This window comes from Pteropus alecto, unplaced genomic scaffold, assembly GCF_000325575.1.
Source record: "Pteropus alecto unplaced genomic scaffold, ASM32557v1 scaffold374, whole genome shotgun sequence".
NCBI lineage: Eukaryota > Metazoa > Chordata > Mammalia > Chiroptera > Pteropodidae > Pteropus > Pteropus alecto.
Window position 1 is genome coordinate 500385 of NW_006434834.1, and position 21072 is coordinate 521456.

Genomic DNA, 21072 nt, shown 5'->3' on the forward strand with positions numbered 1-21072 from the left:
AGGTCTCAGAGGATATGAGGGGAGGGGCCCTCTGTGGTGGGGTTGGGGGCTGTGGCTCAGACTCAGTGTTACAACCGGGGCCAGTAAAAATTAACTGTTGTTTCTCTGTGGTCCTGTCCCGCTTCTCTGCTTTCTGCCCTGAAGACTGGTCCCTAGTGCCAGCTGCTAGAAGTTCTGGCACTTCCATGCAGGCTGATCAGTGCAGTCACTGCACCTTTACCCCTCCCCCTCCTCCTGCGAGGAGCTCCGATGGCTGCAAGAAGCTGCTTCTTTATTTCTCTGAGTCCACCACCTGACACCCGGGGTCCTGACCTGTGGTAGCTCTTATGTGCAGATCCCATGCTCCGAAGTACTGGTGTGCCATTTGGGTTTTTTTTGTTGTTGTTGAGTTTTAGTTGTTCAGCTTATTGTTGTTTCAGGGGGAGAAATCTGAGGACGTCTCTCACTCTGCCATGTTTCCTCACCCAAAACTTTGTTAATTTGATAAGAAAAATATAATTCATTATTTTGCATTTCATTAGTTACTTTTGAGGTTGAAGTATGTTACTTATGTTCTTTACAAGTTGTATATCTTTTGTGAATTGTCTACTTATGTTCTTTGCCCATATTCTGTTGGAGGCTTGATGTTTTTATTATATATGTATATGGGTCCTATAGTCAGTATATTAAGGATAATAACTTAAATTTTGTAAGAAATGTTTTCCCAGGATTTTTTACCTATTAATTTAAATAATTTTTTTTATATTTAAGAGTTTGCAAAATTATTGATATTTTCCTTAATGGTTTCATCATTATACATTCTTTCAGAGAGGGAGAACACTCTCTGAAAGAGGAAGAAAGCAAAAATGAGTCTAAAGCCTATTTGAAGTAAATTAAAGGAGACCTAAATAAATGGAAAGACAGCCCATGTTCAAGGACTGGAAGACTTAATATTGTGAAGATGGCAAATACTCCACAAATTGGTCTATGGATTCAACACGATCTCTATCAAAATTTCAGAAGGCTTCTTTGTAAAATTGAGAAGCTGGTCTTAAAATTCATATGGAATGTCAAGGAACCCAGAATAGCTAAAACAATTTTGAAAAAGAAGAACGAAGTTGAAGGATTCCCATATCCTGATTTCAAAACTTAGCTACAAATCTACAGTAATCAAGACTATGTGGTAGTAGTATAAGGATAGACATGTAGATTAATGAACAGAATTGAGAATGCAGAAGTAAACCCATACATATACTGTCAATTGATTATCACCAAGAGTACCAAGACTATTCAATGGGAAAAGAATAGTCTTAAACCAATGGCACCAAAACATCTGAGCATACACAAGTAAAAGAATGAAGTTGGGTCTCTACTTCTCACTATATACTTCTGTTCATAATAAAGAAATCTTATAACTCAATAATAAAAAGACACATAACCCAATTTAAAGATGGACAAAGAATCTGAATAGACATTTGTCAGCACCGAGCCGATTGAGAAGGGAAGGTTCAATGGTGAGATGCCCAGTTAGAAGAATGCACAAGAGGCAGACATGAGAATGAAACGGCAAGCACCAACTTCATTGTGTGCAGCGCAGTTCTATTGAAGGAAGTGCAGTCTATTGCGGAGAGCAAACTTCTGCTTCCGCACTTCTTGTGCTCCCCTATCTTGTGCTTCCCTTCTGCTCTCCAGGGGACCGCATGGCTTCACACATAGCAGAGAACAATAGTGGCATTCAGCCACATATGCGTGATACAATAAACTGAAGTATGTTTACATATTTTAGGCACAGGTGCCCTACTACACTAATGTAACATTCTAAATCTGGGGTCCTATTCCTAGCCGTGAGCCTGGATCACACCCAGATATGGGACCTGCCAGGCCTGGGACCCACACTCCACCCCTACGGGGTTGCTGCGCAGGATCTGGCCTGGAGGGTGCTACCTTGGACCCACAATCCACTTGCCATTCCTGGAGTGGCTTAGCCCCACAGGGCATCACCCCTGGGGTACTCTTTACCAGCTGTCTCTCTTGGTGCTGCTCAGCATACCAGGGGCATTGTGACACGGCAACTTGCACTTATGCCTGTGTCAATGATAGCCTCCATCATTTTACTACCTGTTCCATGACATGATCCATCTGTGTACCAGGCATCCTCAGGGATGGGAGTCCGACACTGTACATAGGGACTCAGTATGTCTCCCATGTCAGCAGGCTCTGCTAGGAGCTTTGCATAGAACTGCACTGGTCCCAATAGGGGGTGCAGTTGACCTGACAGGAGTTTGCAGAGAACTGCGCCCGCTGCTCTAGGTACATCTCTCCACTTGGACAGCATAGGGGTCTGTGCAATTCCTGTACAAGGAGTCTTCCTTAAGACTGCAGCCACCCCTCCACGGGTTACATGGACTGCACCATTACGGGATTACGGCCAGTGATGGCCTCACTGGCCAATAGGGCTGCATATATGGCAGCCAGTTGCTTCTCTATCAGAGAATACCACACTTCCGCACTTTTCCACAATTGGGACCAGAAGCCTACTGGTACCTTCTGGGAACTGTGCTTCTGCCACAAACCCCATCCAAACCCTGCATCATCCACCTGCACCGTAAGCAGGAAGGGGAAGTCTGGATCCATAATGTGTACAATTTGGGCTTGTGCTACAGCTTGCCTTAAAGGCCTCTTCTGTCTATCTGGGGGGGTCCAATTCCACTGGGCACCCCATCACGCTAGATGGCGCAGAGATCGCCAAATGGGGAATGAACACTCTCCAAAACCCCAGCAGTCCCAAATAGGTTTGGAGCTGCTTCACAGTCTCAGGTCCAGGATATGCCTGTATCTTATCAATCACTGTCTCTGGCATTACTTTTATCTTACCTGACCAGACAACTCCCAAGAATTTAACAGAGAACCCACTTATCCTCATTGACTGCCCAACCCCAGTCAGTGAGAGCTTCTCGCAGGCTGTTTGCTGCTGCTTCTAGTTCTGTAAGAGAATCAGAGGTTAGCATTATATCATTAATATAATGATACAAGTGCACTGTGGGCAGTCGTTTCCATGTGGCTAAATCTTGAGCCACGAGACCATGGCAAAGGGTATGGCTAGAGAAAAAGGCTTTTGCCTAGTCCACCACATAGTGGTATCATCCAAGTGCATGTGGCAGCTGGTCCATGATGTACATGACGTTCAGCACAGCAGCATGCAGCGGTGGCATAACTTTATTCAGCTTGCGATAGTCAATTGTCATGTGTCAGGAGTCATCAGGCTTCTTCACTGGCCACAGGTCAACTGGCTCCCCTGCCAACTGGGTGCTCCAGCCTGATCCCTAATCAGGGAGATAATTGGCCAGCCGCACCTCACTAGTTGTGGCTTTCCTGAGAATAGGGGTGAATTGCTGGCCGGGTAGCAGCTGATTCCACAGCACCCTAAGCACTTCATTAGGTTGCTGCTCAATCTTTTCTGCAGCGACCCCTGCTACGAAGAGATCAAATCACATTTGCCTGCAGCTCACTCTCACAGCCAAATGGGCTCCACTCTCGCTTTTTGGTCATGCCTCTGTCCGTGCACTGGCTGGTCTGGGAGTGCGGCGGGCAGTAGGGCGCGCACTTGGGTGGAACGCTCCTTGCGTTTCACTTCCACATCCCCCAACCTAGCTATAGCGGAAGTCACCTCATGGATCCGCTTATCCACATAAGGGGCCAGCAGTGCCGCCATGGCGCCAAAAGTACCGGCCAAGCCAGAAGTCAAAATCAAGTCCTTCATATGGGTTGTAAATACCTCTTCATCGGGGCTTGTATACTGAGCGAGAAACATCATCTCTCGCATGCCCATTTCCCGAATTATCTGGACCAGATCTAAGTACATGGTCCGTCTGCTCACTGTCCCTGGTCAGCCCACACTGTCCGTGCAGCGGACAGGAGCCAGTTGGCCTCCATAATGGTGATACTGTCCCTCAAGCAGCGCCTCCAAAATGTGGCGCGAGTGCCTGTGTCCCGCGCCATACGCGCCACATTCTAGAGGCGCTGCCTGAGGGGTGGTATCACCATTATGGAGGCCAGCTGAGCCATCTCTTCTGGAGATAATTCAGTCCCTTCGGCCCTGTCATCCCACAGCCGAAGAAGTCTCCCCGGCTCTCTGCCGTACCTGTTTCATCAGGTCCCGGAGTTCTGTGGGGGTGTACTGGATCAAGGTGGTTTGCTTTTTAGCCTGGGGGGGCGCCATAAGCTTGTGCCCCCCGGGGCCAATGGCTGTTTCATTTCAACCTGCCACTGTATCACTCGCCGCGCCTGCCGCGGTATCACCGGTGGGCTCCCAGACCTGGACGATGGCAGCGACCCGTCAGGATCCTGCAGCATATGTTCTGCTTCCACCAGCTGCTTTTCCAGCACTTCTTCCTAGTGTTGTAGTTGCTGCACTCGCTGAGCCTGATCCTGAGCCTCCAGGCTGGCCTGTGCAGGACCGCCAGGAACATCCAGGCCACCCGACCTGCTTCCTCCCGGTAAGCCGTGGGGACATTCAACTCCAATATATCTAGGGCTTTCCGGACGTAGCTTCACTCCATACTCAATTCTCCGCAGGCATCCACGTAGTCAGATATGAGGCCATGGGATACTACTAGGAGGCAGGGGGCCACATGTCCTCCACTTGAGTCTCCTCCACCCAGGAACTATTTGGAGCACTGGGGGCCATACATACCTCATCCCTTAGACTACACAGTGTCAGCACTGAGCTGATAGAGAAGGGAAGGTTTGATGATGAGACACTCAGTTGGAAGAATGCACAAGAGGCAGACATGAGAATGAAACAGCAGGCACCAACTTTATTGTGTGGAAGTGCAGTCTATTGTGGGGAACAGGCTTCTGCTTCTGCTCTTCTTGTGCTCACCTTTCTTGTGCTCCCCTTCTCTCCAGGGGACTGCACGGCTCCATACATAGCAGAATACAATAGTAGCATTCAGCCACACATGTGTGTTACAGTAAGCCAAAGTATGTTTACATATTTTAGGCACAGGAACCCTACTACACTAACGTAACATTCTAAATCTGGGGTCCTAGCTGAGAGCCTGGATCACAGCCAGACATGGGACCCGCCAGGCCTGGAACCCACAACATTTCTTCAAGGAAGATATACAAATGGCCAAGAAACACATGAAAAGATGCTCAATCAACATCATTTGTCATCAGGAAAATTCAAATGCAAACTATAGTGAGATTCCACTTCACACTCACCAGGATGGCTACAATGAAAAAAAAAAAAAGATGAAAAATGAGAATTGACAATGAAGATATGTAGAAATTGAAATCCTCATGTATCGCTGGTGGGAATGTAAAATTGTACAGCCTCTTTAAAAAGCATTGGCACTTTCTCAAATGATTGACCATAGAAGTACCATATAACTCAGCAATCCTACTCCTAGGTATACACACAAGAGATATGAAAACATATGTTTGCACATGTTCATAGCAGCATTATTCATAATAGCCCCCAAATGGAAATAACTCAGATGCCCATCAACTGATGAATGCATAAACAAAATATGGTGTATTCATACAATGAAATACTATTCATCCATAAAAAGAAATGCAGTACTGACACATGCTACAACATAGATCAACCTTCAAAACACTATGCGATGTGAAAGAAGCCAGTCACAAAAGACCACATGTTGTATGATTCCATTTATATAAAATGTCCAGAACAGGAAAATCCATAGAGACATAGTAGATTAGGGGTCACCAGGGACAGGGAGGAGGAGGTAATAGGAAGTTATGGCTTAATGGTTTCAAAATTTTTGTTTGGGGTGATGAGAAAGTTTTGGAAGTAGATAGTGGCAATGGTTGCACAATACAGTGAATGTAATTAATACCCCTGAATTATACACTTAAAATGGTTAAACTGACAAATTTTGTCATATATGTTTTACCACAATAAAAAACTCAAAACAATATTTTCTTTATAAGGAAAAAGTAAAACTAAACAATACCAGGAATGATTGATAGGAAGCCATTGCTAGATGGCTCAGATCTTACTAAAACATGAAGGAGGTTTCATCAACAGAGAGAGACCGGAGTGCCTTATCCAGAGCTGGAGACAAATGGAGATTTGTAACATCTCACATGAACTAATGCAGTGTTTACCACATATTCTCATGATAAGAATTACTTAGAGACTTGTTAAATATACAGATCGGTGATTCTCAAAGTGTGGTTTAAGGACTTATGGGGGTTTTTGAGGTCCTTCATTTTCTAATTATAGATCTAGGAGAGGGATTTTCTCCCTGTGCCTCAACCAAAAGAACATACTGAATGCAGAAGCAAATATAAGATCCAGCTGTCTTCTATTAAGGCAGGCATCAAAGAGGTTTGGAAAAATGTAAAATAATACCACTCACTAAATTTTTGGCAATATAGTTATTTTACATAAAAATGTGATTTATATTAACATTAATGGGTTTACTGTTATTTTAAGTGAATCATTAGATAACAAAGGTTTCTTAGTTTTCACTTCTAATACAGTAAATGCCAATAGTGATAACCCACACAAACAAAAGCTCTTCGAGGTCCTCAATAATTTTTAAGTATGTAAGAGTTCTCGGGTCAAAAAGTTTGAGAACCATTGATATAGATAACCAAACCTCTCAGTTGGAAGTTCTGACTTAGAAAGTCCCAATAGAGCCTAGGAGTCTGTATTTTAAGACAATTATACAAGGTGCTTACAGAGAAGTTTGGTTAACACTGAGGTAACGCTAAAGGTAATATAAAGGTGTTTAGATGTTAGAGATTTTTATGATGTGCTATGGTGAATGCCAGACAGAATAAAAACTAAATGAATAAAAGGGCTGTCAAGCAGAAAAAGGCTGGTCCGTATTTGTAGTGGAGCCTTTTAATGACCAAATTTCATAGCTTTACCTAGCAATGTTGGCAATCTAGGAGCAGAAGCAGAGAAAGTGGGCACTTTAAACTAGACTTGGATGAAGCTTTGGGCAGGGGCTCTCTCCTGCCCTATGCTAGATATATTTATGATGTTCGGATTGTACATTGAGGAGATTATGCCTTGGGTTTATATTGGAGGAGAGTTCTAGGACCTATTGTGTATGGGTATAAAAGCTTAAGGTGGAAGCCTGGGGAAACCTATAAGATACAGTGTTTGGTGAGGTTAGGATGGTGTGATGGGTTTTGGAAACTTGGAGCATTTACAACTGGTGGGACAGGGAAATTGAAAACTGACAGGGCAAGTATACATCTACCACCCTGGATCTAGGAATCCAGGGTATGCACATTAAAGAAGACTGGGATAGGGCTCAAAGAGCACGACTGTAAGAAAGAGAAATGAAAATGGAGAGTTCTGGATATGTGGGACCCAGGTGACACTGTCTATTCTTGGTGTAGTTATGGGAGCCTGGAGAAGGGAGGATCTTGAGACCCTAGGATACACTGTTAAAATATAACTAGAACAGCTGTTGAGTGAGGGCTGAGAGATTCTGTTGGTTTGCTTCATACCATGTACATTAGAAGATGAAGTTTCCAAGTGGGTGCTCTCATTATATGTTCTTAGTAAGAGGCCAGTATTTGTATGGCATGACTGTCCCATGTGCCACCTTGCTTTCTGGTACTCATCCTTTGTAAGACCCCACAGAATAATACATACAGAAAATGGGATGAAATTATGCATATTTTCACTCAGAGATATATCTTCAAATTAATACTGATAATAAATAATGAACTAAAGGTAATAGCAATAGCTAACATTTATTGAGTGCTCACTATGCACCAGGTACTATGTTAAGCACTTTATGCTTTCCATACATTATCTTATTTAATCTTCACAATAACAGTTCTTGAGTTAGGTACTATGATCATCCCCATCTTGCAGGTTAGGATATTGTGGCTTACTTCAATTCAGCCATACTACTTTCTTGTAGTTTTTTCGTAATGCCTATCTCCTTCCTGTCTCTGGAATTTTACATATTTCTGTTCTTTCTGCCTGGAAAGCTATTCCTACCCTCAACTAAGCTACTCACCCTTCAGGGCTCACCCTAAGCATCACTTTTTCAAGAACCCCCTTAATAGATCTTGTCTCCCTGATAAACACTCTCATAGCACCCTGCACTCTTTCTTTACTGCACTTATTATAATATATAAGTTTACTTGTTTATCTCTGTCTTCCCAACTATACCATGTCATGAGAGAAACTAATTACATTTGTCTTATTCCCTATTACATCTCTGAAGATGTATAGGTGCCCAATAAATATTTGTTGAACTGATGAATGAATTAATGAATTAATGAATTTGTTCAGGGTTAGATAATAAAAAAGTAAAGGTGTCTGAATGTAAATGACGTTGGTCTGACTCCAGGGCCTGAGGAGCGTGTTATCTGCCTGTCTTTTGCTCTATTGCCAACAATAAAGAACAGGACTGATTCAATACCTTGTCTGGGAATTGGAAAGAGATATGGAAGGGAAACAGCCTATGTTGGGATGGAGGAGTGGAAGCTATTGAAAGTCAAGGAGGCAGTTGGGTATCTCTGGAATTGCCACCAGAGCCCTAGTGTACAGATCTATTAGAAAGGCCTTCCATTTTCTGTTGAGAAAAGAGGAATGACAAACTAAATTATGTTCTGATCCTTCTACTGAACAAGGGAGTTAGACAAATGACAGTGAATGTGTTTTCCAGAGAAGACTTTATGTCTCTGGTCCTCTTCTCCCTAACCTCTCACATTCCTCCTCAACAGATCCCTTTTTGTGAGTGCTAGGGAAAGGCAATGTAGCTCCAACTACTCCAAAGAGAATGAAAGCCATCCCAAGGACCAGCCTCTTCAGGAGGAAGATTAGCCCTGCACTCTAGGCTACTTGGACCAAGTCTGTGTGACCTGTGGCCCAACTAGAGGCCTGAGCCTGAGAGATTTCTGACTATTCAGCCAGGGATTCAGTGGCTGAGTACTGCACTGACTCAAAGGTAAGATAAACTCAGGTTCTTTCATTGTCTCAAGACTTTGATTAAATTCCTCTTGGGAAGGAGTCTTCTTTGATGGCTTTGATAAGCTCCTTGTGTCTCGGCCTAGCGGGTTCAGTCTCTGGTTGTTTTTTGAACATGAGCAACATTTAGCTGTGGCAGTGAGAGTAAAAAGAGGCATGGGTAAGGAGGGGAAGGAGAGTCTTGTTGCTATCAAGACTGCTGTTGGGGCTGGCCCTGGGTTGAACTTTGTTCAGAACCACTGAGCAGTGAAGCCATCCCAGATCCTCCCTCCCCTCACTCCCATTCCCCTGTTGTCAAATTTGAAGCTATGTTTTAGAGGACAGAAGTCAAAGATTTCACAGTCTACATCTTCAAAAACAAACAAAAACTAAAGACTCAATTTTTTCTCATGGGATCATATTGGCTACTACTTCTTATACCAGATGCTTTGAGGCCATGGAAACTCCTAAGGTAGTTGTTTCTAACATTTTTGGGAGACCCTTTGTAAACCATTGAAAGGCAAATGTACATACACATAAAAATTTACATACTATTTTGGGAGTTCAGGCCCAGGGGGCTTTCCATGGACCTTTACAGATCTTGTTAACCCCAAGTTTGGAACCTCTTGTCTACAATGTTTTCCTCGGCCTAGAATGGCAGTTCGGTAGCACTCTTAAGTCTTACATATTCTTTCTTGGAACACTATTGGTGCTCAGGAGAAATCTGGGGGTCCCACAGAGAATAGTGTTAGTAAACTAATGTCACATTCTGCCATTTTTAAATCTAGTATTTATCCTATCCCTTCTCAGTGATACAACATTCTTGTCTAGCCTCTGCTTAAAGACTTTGGGTAATGGGAAACTATCTTTCCTGAGACACACTCTAGTTTGTCATTGTGCTTATTTAAGTATGCATGGAACTTAACATAACAGTTCAGATGATTCTGTTATATAATGCATTTGCTCTCTTTAGCCCAATATTTATATCATGTACATATTTGCTAAAGGTGTCTATGTCTTTGTCCATTCATTCCTTTATTCATTCAATCTTTCAATCAACCATTCATTTTTTCAATAAACAATTCCTAAGTGGGGTTTTGTTTTTGTTTTTGTTTTTTGTTTTTTTGTTTGTTTGTTTGTTTGTCCCAGGAACACTCTAAGCACTGAACTGAGAGGGGATGCAAAGATGAATAAGAAATTGTCTCTCGCACATGTTTTCAACCAAAACCAGAGGTCCAGAGCTTACTATTCTAAAATTTTCTCTAGGTTGGCACAAAATCTTACTTTAGCTCTTTGAGGATATGGTGCCAATTAGCTGTTGATTGATCTAGTGTACTAGTTCATCCATCTTACATTTTCATTTCCAGAATTTCTCTTTTCCCTCTTTTTTGAAAATGAAAACAGCTGCACATTGATGTTTTCTGGTCATGCGCCCCCTTCATTGTTATTCCTATAGTTCAATACCAAAGAGTGCCTCCCCCTCAAACCCCCATTCTCGCACAATGAACTCCTTCTGCACCCTGGGACCCTACACCATTCTTCTACTCTTTTCCCCTCTACTTCCATCCAGAGGAAAAAAGTTAAGGCCTGACCCTAGGATTTGGAATCTTTTCCTTTTTCATTACAGTGGCATTTTCCTTGTAAATCCTGCCCTGTAGTATGGTGCTTGTGGCCTTTCCAGGCCCATGTCAAGTACCTCATGAGAGTAACACTAGCCCTACTCACAGGGAAGTGCCAGTTTTCAATTGGTTAAAATGGATCTCATTTATCTCATAAGCCCTCAGAAGTTGTGGCTGTGTATCCAAAGTTCTAGGTAGCTGACTATAGATAATACAGGTACGTTTTTTTTTATTTTAAAATTAAAGGTGTGTTGTGCATTAAAAATTTGACTAAAAAAAAAGTAGCACAGCTAATTTTTGCCTTTTTCCCAGAGACCTCTTCTCTGTAGCCCAACATGGACATTACCATCAGCCTTTTTGCCTCTCTAAATCCTGTTGGTTATTCATGGCAGGCATTACCCGTTTCAGGGAACTTTCTCTACTCATCCTAGCCCTGTGAGAACTCTGCCTTGGTGGTTCCACTGGTGAGAATTTATGATCACACACACCATGCAACTTAGCATTTTTTATCCTACAGTCTTATTTGCTATCTCATGTATGTATTCTTGTGTGTGGTTTTTCTGGTGGGTACATGGATTAGGATGAGCTTTTATAGACTTTTTGGTTTTTATTTTTAAGTGAGCTGCTACCTAAGCTATTTTTTTCACTCGTAGACTTGGTTGGAAAAATAGTAGATGCTTATGTGATATGATTGAGCAACACCAGGAGGAGCTATCTTAAACCCAAAACCTGCTGCCACCAGTCCTTCGTGATACCTGAATACTCAATGAGACTCAAAGTATTCCTTTGGTTCTTGTTTCCTGATAGCATTTGCTTTGAAAATGCAAATAACCCCATGTTCCTACATCAGTAAATATCAGTAAAGAGGCCAGAGATTTTAAACAAAGGTATCTTAGAAATTGTTCTGGAGAAAAGGGAGCTCCAGGAATCCCATCCCCGCTTCAACAAGCCACTCTACTTTTGTTTTATGAACTGAAGTTATCATAAAACTTTATAAGCCATTCAGCTGCAAAAATTATTCTTTTTGAAAATCATTCCTTTATGGCACTAGGTTTCAAATTGTATCATACACAGGAATCCTCTGGAAGGCTTTTTAACATACGGATCTCTGAGCACCCCCCACCCCGAGTTTCTGACTTGGCAGATCTACATAGGGCCTGATGATTTACAGTTCTAACAAGTTCCCAGATGCTGCTGCTGGTCAAGAGACCATATACTCTGAGAACTACCGCTTTAGGGAAATGTGTCAACAGCTCCCAGAATTCTCTAGGAAAAGCACAGGCAGAGTATGGGGGTCTAGTTTGAAGAGGGAGTGGGAGAATACCTTCAGAAGGAAGTTGACTGGTTCAAAAAATCAGTCTCCCTATTGATTGTTGTTTAGTGTTTAAAAATTTATTTAAGTATAGTTGGTATACAATCTTATATTGGTTATATTAGTTTCAGGTGTACAATATAGTGATTCAACATTTTATACCTTACAACATGATCACCCCACTAATTTTAGTGATCATCTGTCTATTTTGAATCCCTTCATCTTCATATCTAAAGTAAGAAGCTACTAATTAGGGTTTATGACCTCTGGGCTTTGAGCCCTAACCAAATCCCAAAGGAGGGTTTCCCTATGCCTAGTCCTAAGCACAAATGGGAGCTTCCATAAGAGCTGTTGATCCAGGCCTTCCTTAAGCTGTGATTTGCAACTAAGTTTAATTTCATAAAACCAGAAAGGACTTCAGATAGGGCCCCTAGATAATGCTAATACTGTGACCGATTGATTAGGCAGTGTGATGCTAACATCAGGAGATTCTAATGAGTTGGAGAGAAAGAAGCTAACCAATGAATTCTACTAAATGTACAAATAAATCAATAGAGTTAGACATTGGTCATAATAAAAAGCAATTTTATTGCCAATAAAAGCCTTTAATAACTCATTTATCCCATTTCAGTAGGACCTTATTCTTTCTGATGAAAATCCAGTCATAGCATCTCTCATTAAAAATAAAATTATTTTGAAATAAATAAATATATAAAATAAATAGCATGTACATTTCATAAATAGTTTGTCCTAATGCACAGTATCCATGCTTACACTTTAATAGCATTTTCTTACAACCTACCCCATCTCCCACTTCCAATAACAGGAAAACTGTGTGCCAGGACAGATGAGAAATCTGCAGAGCCATTGCAGAGATGGCTTGCAGCAGGGCTGTAGCCCCAAGGATTTTTTCTGAATGAGACTTTTCTAAAGCTCTGTAGGTAGCTTCTATGGCAGATTTCTTGGTCTTTCAATTTACCCATTGTCAAGATATTTGGGTAGATTGTGGGGCAAGACACCCCTGGCCCTTGGCAGGGGTCCCCATTCTTTCTCATGCCACCTCAGGGGAAAGAACACAAGTAAAGAAAAAAGTATATACAAGATTCCCTCTAGCCCACCCTTCCCCCCACATCCCTCCCCAAAATAACCCAACCTTGATATACATTTTGAAGAACAAGGGAACAGCTGGGTCGAGTTGAACAGTAAGTGCTCCTCTGTTATCTAAGTTGATAGGAAAGAGGATTGAAAAGCTACGAGTATAGTGCTTATGGAGACAACTGTGGCCCCAGAGTATATGGGTCACAGAGGTCACTCTAGGGTCCGTTACCTATAGCGGAAGAGGTCTCTGGACATGGAGGGCAACTTAGAAGGATCTACTGGCCTGGGTAAAAAGTGAGTGAATTTCTGGTGTCGTTTAGTCCTGTATCCCTCCCGCGGTGAGCCGTCTTTATTCAGAGCCACATAATACTGTCTCTCCGAGTCTGAGTGTTTGTACAAGGTGGAGGCATAGGTGTTGTACCAGTTTTCTTCAAACTGTTCCCGGAAAACACATTCACGTGTGAGTTTCTTCTGTGAGGGTGAGAAAATAAAGCAGAGCCCATTATATGACTATTTCTCTCATCCCAGCTTGCTGGTGGAGAACCCTGAAATAGCAATAGCACATTGATATTGGAAAATTTCAGCCCTATCTTCCAGTATTACTGAGATATCTTCTTTCAAAGTAGCACACATTCTGTATAACCTTCATCCTCTTTCATGAGCCACACGAAAATATTTTAGGTGAGATCTTTCCTGAAGGCAGGAGACTGGAGGAGATGGCCTCACTTGGCTCTTTGAATTTGAGATCTTTCTGAGCCTGACAATTTCTGCTATGGCCTCCCAATGCCCCATTGGGACGCCTGAGTTTCCTCCCTACGTGGGGCTAATGATGTTCACATCTATTGAAATTATAGTCAACCACATCAACTTCTAGGCAAAGGCCTTGAATCTATATAAAGTTCCTCAGGAGGTGAGCTGTGATCTCTCCTGATGAAGGATCTCAGGCCTATCATTTAGAAAGCTCAGAAAAGACCTCCTTGAAAAGTTCCTCCAATCTGGCTACTTCAAGCTAGCAGCTCCCGGGTGTCTTGCCTCTGTCCCTTCTCACACTTGATCCACCTGCCACACTACTTGCTTGTGCTGCCGATACTGAGTGCTGGGGACAGGCCTATCGCTTAGGTGTCAGGGAAAAATGTGCTCTGATTTCGAGGGGTGCAGACAGCCAGAAAGCATGCTGTCTGACTCAAAAGCCAAAGCCACAAGTTGGGATCCCCTGAAAGGGTTAAGGTCAGCAAAGTCACTCACCATTCCCCAGCTCTTGGCTAGCTTCCAGAATAGAGAACATGCACTGCAGCCAACCCAGTCCTAGCTGGGAACTTAGAGTTGTCACCAGACCCTGGAACCCTCTCTCTTCATTTTTTTTCATTTGGCTTTTGGGATTCAATTGCGGCAATCTGGAAATCAGGGACTGTGTTGTTAATCTCAGAATCCTCATCGAAGGCCAACACTTTCACTGCCTATTATTGTGCCAGCTAGCCTGCTACTCCTCTGAGTATCCATTAAAATTCAGATGTACTCCTTGGGAGGGTTAACACCCCAAACCCTTGCCATCTACCGACAAACCAGCACAGCTTACTATTATCACCAGACTAGCTGGCCCTCTAATGGAAAAGGTGAAAGAAAATGTGCCACAGTAAAGCTTATGTTTTGATGGGGTCTGAATGAGTGAAAGTGTTATGTAGAAAGTTCCTATGCAGCCAAGGAGTGACTAGAAGACACTAATTCTTTATAGTTGACTAAAGTGCTTTCAAGTGCTAGATTAAAGTTTTTATATTTTGTCTTACATTGTTTAAACACCTGTGATAATAGTCTCTGATGAAAAGAAAACCTTAAACTTACCGACCCATATAGCTCTCCTCGCTCGTTCATTCCTAAGTATAGGCCAGAGTCCACTCCCCGGATGCTGATCAGCCCCACAGCCAGGCTGATAAACTCCAGGATGCCTAGAGCAAAAAAGTGAATGCCATTTCCATTACTGACATCAAGCTTAGTGGAAACTGTTCAGGTGACATGAGCTACCAGTTATTTATCCTCAGCCCTGTGTGTCTATCATGAATTACCTGATGAAACCATCTTTTGCAGCAATAATGGAACCTCCAGAGAAGGCAGTGAGTCTCTCTGGACCTCGGTTTTTCCATATGTAAAATAGGGGAAACAATTTCTGCCTCTACTCAACACTCTTAGTTATATTATGTGGAAGAGACCATGCGAAGGCTTTGGCTACTAAAGCTCTATAATTACAAGGTACTATTAAATATCACCATTTCAAGAAATGGGAGGGCAGCTTTCTAAATGAGAGAATGTGGCCAGGTTTCCGTATCTTCCCAAAGTCACTTCCCGCCTCCATAGAGCACAGAGCATCTCCTCTAGGCATAACTTGTTTTGCACCCTCTTAGCTCCCATGTCCTTGAAGCCACATGAGGCTGTCAACTGCCTGTAGCTGCCTCTAACAAAGGCCACACAGGCCACTCACTAAGTTTGTTTATCCTACCATGGGCAGGAGGCAGAAGGTGGCCTGGTGAGAGCTTTCTCCTAAAAAGTGCTCTTAGCCAGTACAGCCCCAGGTTGACAAGCCTGTCATTCCCCCCTTCTCTTTTGAGAATTTCAAGTTTATCCATGGCAAAGAGTTGGCAGGTAGTATTGGACTTGATACTGATTTGAGATGTTGCAACTCTAAGGGGAAAGGGAAGGCATTCAGAAATTTCCCTCTAGCTGACAAGATTAGAGGTAAGGATTTGAAAACACTTTAGTTTATCCAGAAGCAGTAGGAGGAAAAAAATTAACTACTAGGAGGGAAAAAGGACCAATAACTGAAATCCTGGTGACACTTAAAACTTTCATCCTAAGATAGCATATTTATTATATGGATGCAGATGCAATGGACAACTAGATTCCTCTGTGATATTCCTGTCTCTAAGCAGGTTTTTCAACGTACAGACCAAAACCTTATATGATTGACTCAGAGAGGCATCCAAACGTATAAAATGAGCTCATATCTGGCTGTCTTCCTTATCCAAAAATGTAATTCTTGAGAGTAATAAGATTCTATGTAATCTATATAGGGAGTGAGTGAGATTGATTCCTTAAAGATCACTTTGAAAACATAAAGAGATTAATTTTGAAATCAGGTCCAAAACTACAGTGGGAAGTCTGAAGAGCCCCAGTGACTTAGGCTGGTGGGTAGGTGTTCAGGTGTGGCAGCTTTAGGACACATGTTTCCATGGCCCCCTGGGATCCATTTGAAGAATGTAAAGTTCTTTGGCTGCCTTTGTATAGAACATTCAGAGTATAGCCTTTGGCCTCCAGCGTTGAAATTCTCCAAGTTTTATTCTCAGTCTGGGTGTTACTAACTCTTACAGTACAAAGAAAGGAGTTTTGGGAAAAGAGATACAAGATGGTAGGAGGGGAAGGGAAAATACCTGGTGCTAAGTAATGGTTAAGGAGATATTGGTTTAATGGACCAAATCCTTTAGTTGTATGGCACAATGCTCTGATTTTGGTTTTGCCCTGTTTAACATTTTAATAAATGGCTTGTAAGAGGACATAGGGGGACTGCTTACTCTAGGTCCAGAAAGTATATAGCAGAGAGTGTGATACAAACAAAATCCAAAGAAATTTCAAGAGAATGGAAAAAATGGGCTGACTCTAACAAAATAAGCTTTAATTAGAATAAAATGTGAAGTCCTGCACTTTGGTCCCCAAACCAATTCCCCAAGACGTTTTGTGTTTGGGGTTTTGTTGGGGGAGGGTGAGCCTCAAATGTGGACAGTTGAGTGAATCACTCCTTATTTTTTGGCCTTTTATCATAATTGGTCTGTGTAAGGGCTTTCTTTCTTTTTATTTCTATACTCTGCTCCCATTCTTCTCCCTGCTTCAGGCAGCCATGTATATTTCCTTGAAAACATGTACTATTCCTTTGTGTTTTCATGTATTTTTATTAAATGCAAGTCTGCCCATCTTTGGAATGGGGAGATGTGGCTTAGTAAAACGTATACAACAATGGCTTAAAGGGATTTGATTGAATACAATAAACTCAGTATGGGCGATTCATGAGATTATTAAAAAGCTAATGTAAAAAATAGAAAAAAAGGGGAAAAACTAATGTGATTTAAAGCTGTATTGCTAGAGGTCTAGTAACCAGCATAAGGGAGGGGACTGCCCCACTCTGCTCTGCCTTAGGCCACACCGAGAGGACTGTTTTTAGTTTTGTTCTGTTTAAAGAGGGTTACGGAAAAAACAGGAGTGTGTTCAAAGGAGAACAGCCAGTATGGCAAGGAAATGAGAAACCAGGTCATGATTCAGTTCTGGGTGCTAAACATTGAGGGATACCAACCTGCTGGAACCTTCAGTTCTTTTCTTTGCATAGGCAGATTACTTCTGAGCTTCAAGTCTTAGTTCTCTCATTCTCTAAGTATCTCATGTCTCTGACCACCTTGAGATCATTAAGCAGCAGAGGGTAGCTTATGATCTCACTGTCAAAGACCTGGTATGAGAACAAATCATGAAACCGAAGAGGTGTGGCCATTTGAGTCACCACAGTTTTTCTCCAACTCTCTGTTAACCTTGATGCCAAAGGACAGATCATACAGGAAGTCACTTGGGTTGTGTCCAGTAACAGAGGTCTCCAACAGCTGGAATCATCCCTACCCAGCTGTCTTTGGGCATCATTTCCCTTTGCCAACTTTCCTATTAGCTGGATTCAAATTGTGGGAACCCAGTGGCACATGATGATGGAACAGATATTCCTAAACCTTCTCCTGAATCCCAGCCAGCATGAAGGGAGAAAGAAAACAAGCCATTTTCACATTTTCCCAGCTACAGCTGGAGAGGGGTGTTAACAGCAAAGTGTTGAGGAAAAGTATTAAGTAGACAAAGTGTGTCCTCAGTACTCTCTCCCACTTCAAAGCTCAAGATCTCTCTCTGCTATGCCTCATCTTGACCTGTCCACCTCAGGCTCTGGCCTTTGCTTGACAATTTCCATACTCTTACCTTCTTACACTTTTCCCCCCATGGCCTCAGTCAAAATGGATCTGTCCTGAGCCCTACTGCTTCAGAACCTTGCTAGATGACTGGCTACAGTCATTTAATCTGGTTCTCTAACTCGCCTGAGCTCCCTCAGTCATTCTTTAAGACCTTCAGGGCCAAGACAGTGCTGCCTTGGCATCTTGCCAAATAAGAACCAGATCACTCAAAAACCAAAGCAGCTGCAGAGGCCTGCTCCATCCCACCTGGCAGGAGGCCTCTCCTCCAGTCTGGCTCCCAAGCATTGCTCTGCCAGTCCACAGGTGCCCCTTAAGAATGTCAGTAACCCTGTGAAGCTCATGTAAACGCCACCAGCCAGGCAGAGATTGAAATACTCCTGGCTACTGATTGCAGAATGGGGGGTGGGGAGGGGGGAGGATAGGCTGTGCCAACAGGTTATTATTTGGAGTCGGGGTTGCTCTTGGGCTCAGCCTGACTTGTTCTGAACACATGGATTCCAGGGTAATCCTTGGGGGCCCTGCTCTCCAATTACAACAAATAGCTATTTACTTTACATGGCCTTTGGAGACTACCTCCTCCCCCCAAGCAGAAATCTATAATATTTTATATCTTAAGTCTGGCCTACTTTACCCTGCTGGAATGTTGACTGCTAAAGCACTTATGGAATGTTAAAGTTTCGATTTATTGAATACCCTGGCTGATTAACTCAAATGTGGAGGGAGGAGTTAGCAAACTCAAACGCCACCTTTTTCTTTGCCAAAAGCTAAACTGAGAAAGAGTAAATGTGTGTTTGAAAGTTGGCAGGGGAGGTTACAAAGAGACAGTTTCGACCAGTTATCATTTCCTTTGCAGGAAATACATAGAACTGCCAGGAAGCCAGTGGGAAAGAAAAAAAGGTGATGCAGAGGTGGTCTCAGGCAATATTTTTTGTTTTGTTTTGTTTTTTAGGAAAAACCAAAAATGAAGCAGTCAGTTAAGCAGCAGTGAAAACATCTCTTCTTCCTGTCATTTTTATTTCCTTTGGTTTCTCCTTAAACTTAACACCCTTAGCAGGCCTAAGATATGAAAAGAAATCAAGATGTGTCCTTAGGGAGGTAATTAAAGACCACTTATCCCAAGAGCCTATGACTGATTTATGTTGACCTTGTAGGTTATTGGGCTCAGCTTAGGCATAGAATCAGACAAACACTTGTAGCTGCTAGGAGCCAAGCTCATAGTTTCTCCACCTCTGCTGCCCCCACCCCATATTTCTCCATCACTTAATGATTTTTCTTTCATATATCAGAAATAAGCTACCCCAATATTTTTAGGCTATTTCTGGGAGCCTTTGGGGATCTCTGAGGCCAAGGTGGGAGTTTCATTCCTCCTGAAGAGGAACAAAAGGGGACTGCAAAGTCACAAGCGATGGAAGGGAAAGGAGCCAAGTTACCACTCTCTCTTCCTCCACCCTACCTTATCACCCTTTTGAGGACCTACTCCAAGTTTATACAGACACCTGCATCCCTCCATTACCCGGACCCCACACACAACTTACTGCACTCCAGCTCTGTGAGTGCATATTTCCAAGATGACATAGGCCTCATTAGGGTTCCTGCTAGCTCCCAGCAAGGAAGACCAGTCCTGGCCCTAAGTTGTTTGTTAGACTTGGCCTCTGCGCCCCCGCCTTTTTACTGCACACTCCAGATGAAGCTCTAGCAAGGCATGGGGAACAGAAGGATGGGGAGGTTTGGGGGGAGTAGGGGAGGGTGAGAAGAAGGGAACAGTATCATGCCTGAGGGTAGGCAAAGCCTCCTATGGGTTTAGGGATATAAGGTATCCTTGGGAGGAAGTAGGGGCATTGAGGGATAGGAGACCGAAGGAAGGCTTGCTGTCGCTGCACCGGAATAATGGTTTAGTAGAGAATAGGAAATTAAAAATAAAAGTGGCCAAATTACCGAGGTGTGAACACATTTCCTTAGAAACCTAATGATCTCCATCTAAGTTCAAGGTTTATATTAATTGTATTCTGTATGTTAGACAAGCAGCTGTGCCCTTTGAACAATCTGCAGAATGGCGGGCTGTGAAATCCTGGATGGAGTTTGAATGTTTCCTGTCCTGGGCCCAGGAGACACCTGTTTCTGTGGCTGGGAGTGGGTCCAGGAGTTTCCTCACTGAGGCAAGGTGTCCAGAGGTAGCTCTGGGTTAAAGATGCCCCAAGGCTTATGTCCTTACACAGTGGACTCCGGGAGGCTTTCCTAGTCTCTCCAATACCCAGTTCATGCTGTGCTGTCTGAATTAGACCCACACCCAGGCACAGCAACCCAGAGGCAGGCAGGTACCCTGGTTGTCGCGTCTCCATCTGCCAAAAGAGACTTGGGCGCGGGCCCCCCGCCCACCACATCTATAACCCAGGAAGGCTCCTGCTCCTGGCAATCAGCGGCGACAACTCTGCTGCCTTCGAGGCTCGGTCCCGCGCTGCAGCCGCGGTCCCTCTCTCAGATTCACCTGCTTCCATCTGATGCACAGTGTCCAGGTCCCAGAACGATCCCCTCACACCCAGGGGAAGAAGGAAGGGTGGAGTGGGGAAAGACGAGGCCCCACCTCAATGCGCCCCCGCCCCCTTCCAAGCGTCTTAGGGTGCCAGGCGCCCTGACGCCGCGCGGCTCAAGTCTGAACTGGCGTGTCCCGCCTGTCCCGCGTCCCTGGCGGCCTCCTGCCTCAACGGGCCAGGACGGTACCGACCTGGGGGTGGTCCGCGGGCCCCCAAGCCAGAGCCTGGAGCCATAGCCGTCGGCTCCCTAGCGCGCGGTCCATCCGCTCGCCTCCCGACCCTCCCAGCCGCGTCCTCACCGAATCGGCTGTGGTCGTGACGTGTGCCGTGTACCGTGCCATTGGGGAAGATCTCCAGGTGGAAGCCTGTGCGGCAGTACAACTGGCGGCGCCGCAGGATCCCCTTCAGGTGGGCGAAATCTGTGGGCGAGCCGCGCTGCAGCTTCCCTTCGATCTGGCCCAGGCGCTCGTTCAGGAAACCGGGAGAGTCAGCTAAGGGCATGCTCCCCAGAGACGAGGAGAAACCGTGCAGATCCCAGTCCAAGGAAGCGAAGACCCCCCCCACCTCCGCCATGGCGGGGCGCGTGGGGCGGGGCCTG

At 43.9% G+C, this 21072-nt stretch overlaps 1 protein-coding gene across 1 annotated transcript; it reads right to left on the reverse strand.

The window, feature by feature from the left end:
* Window positions 1–13186: 13186 nt before the first annotated feature.
* On the reverse strand, window positions 13187–21047 carry FGF16 (fibroblast growth factor 16). The gene is made up of 3 exons (XM_006910205.1): window positions 20774–21047; window positions 14801–14904; window positions 13187–13432 (listed from the first exon to the last, which is right to left on the reverse strand). Exons 1-3 carry the CDS (start codon window positions 21045–21047, stop codon window positions 13187–13189), a joined length of 624 nt encoding a protein of 207 aa, XP_006910267.1.
* Window positions 21048–21072: the final 25 nt, after the last annotated feature.

Bases quoted from the DNA above. Each gene is read 5' to 3' on its own strand.
- FGF16 (XM_006910205.1), bottom strand. From the start codon at position 21,047: ATGGCGGAGGTGGGGGGGGTCTTCGCTTCCTTGGACTGGGATCTGCAC. The intron at 14,905-20,773 runs GTGAGGACGCGG...TTTTTGCTCTAG, and splicing joins TCACGACCACAGCCGATTCG to GCATCCTGGAGTTTATCAGC. The intron at 13,433-14,800 runs GTAAGTTTAAGG...TCACCCTCACAG, and splicing joins GAGGAGAGCTATATGGGTCG to AAGAAACTCACACGTGAATG.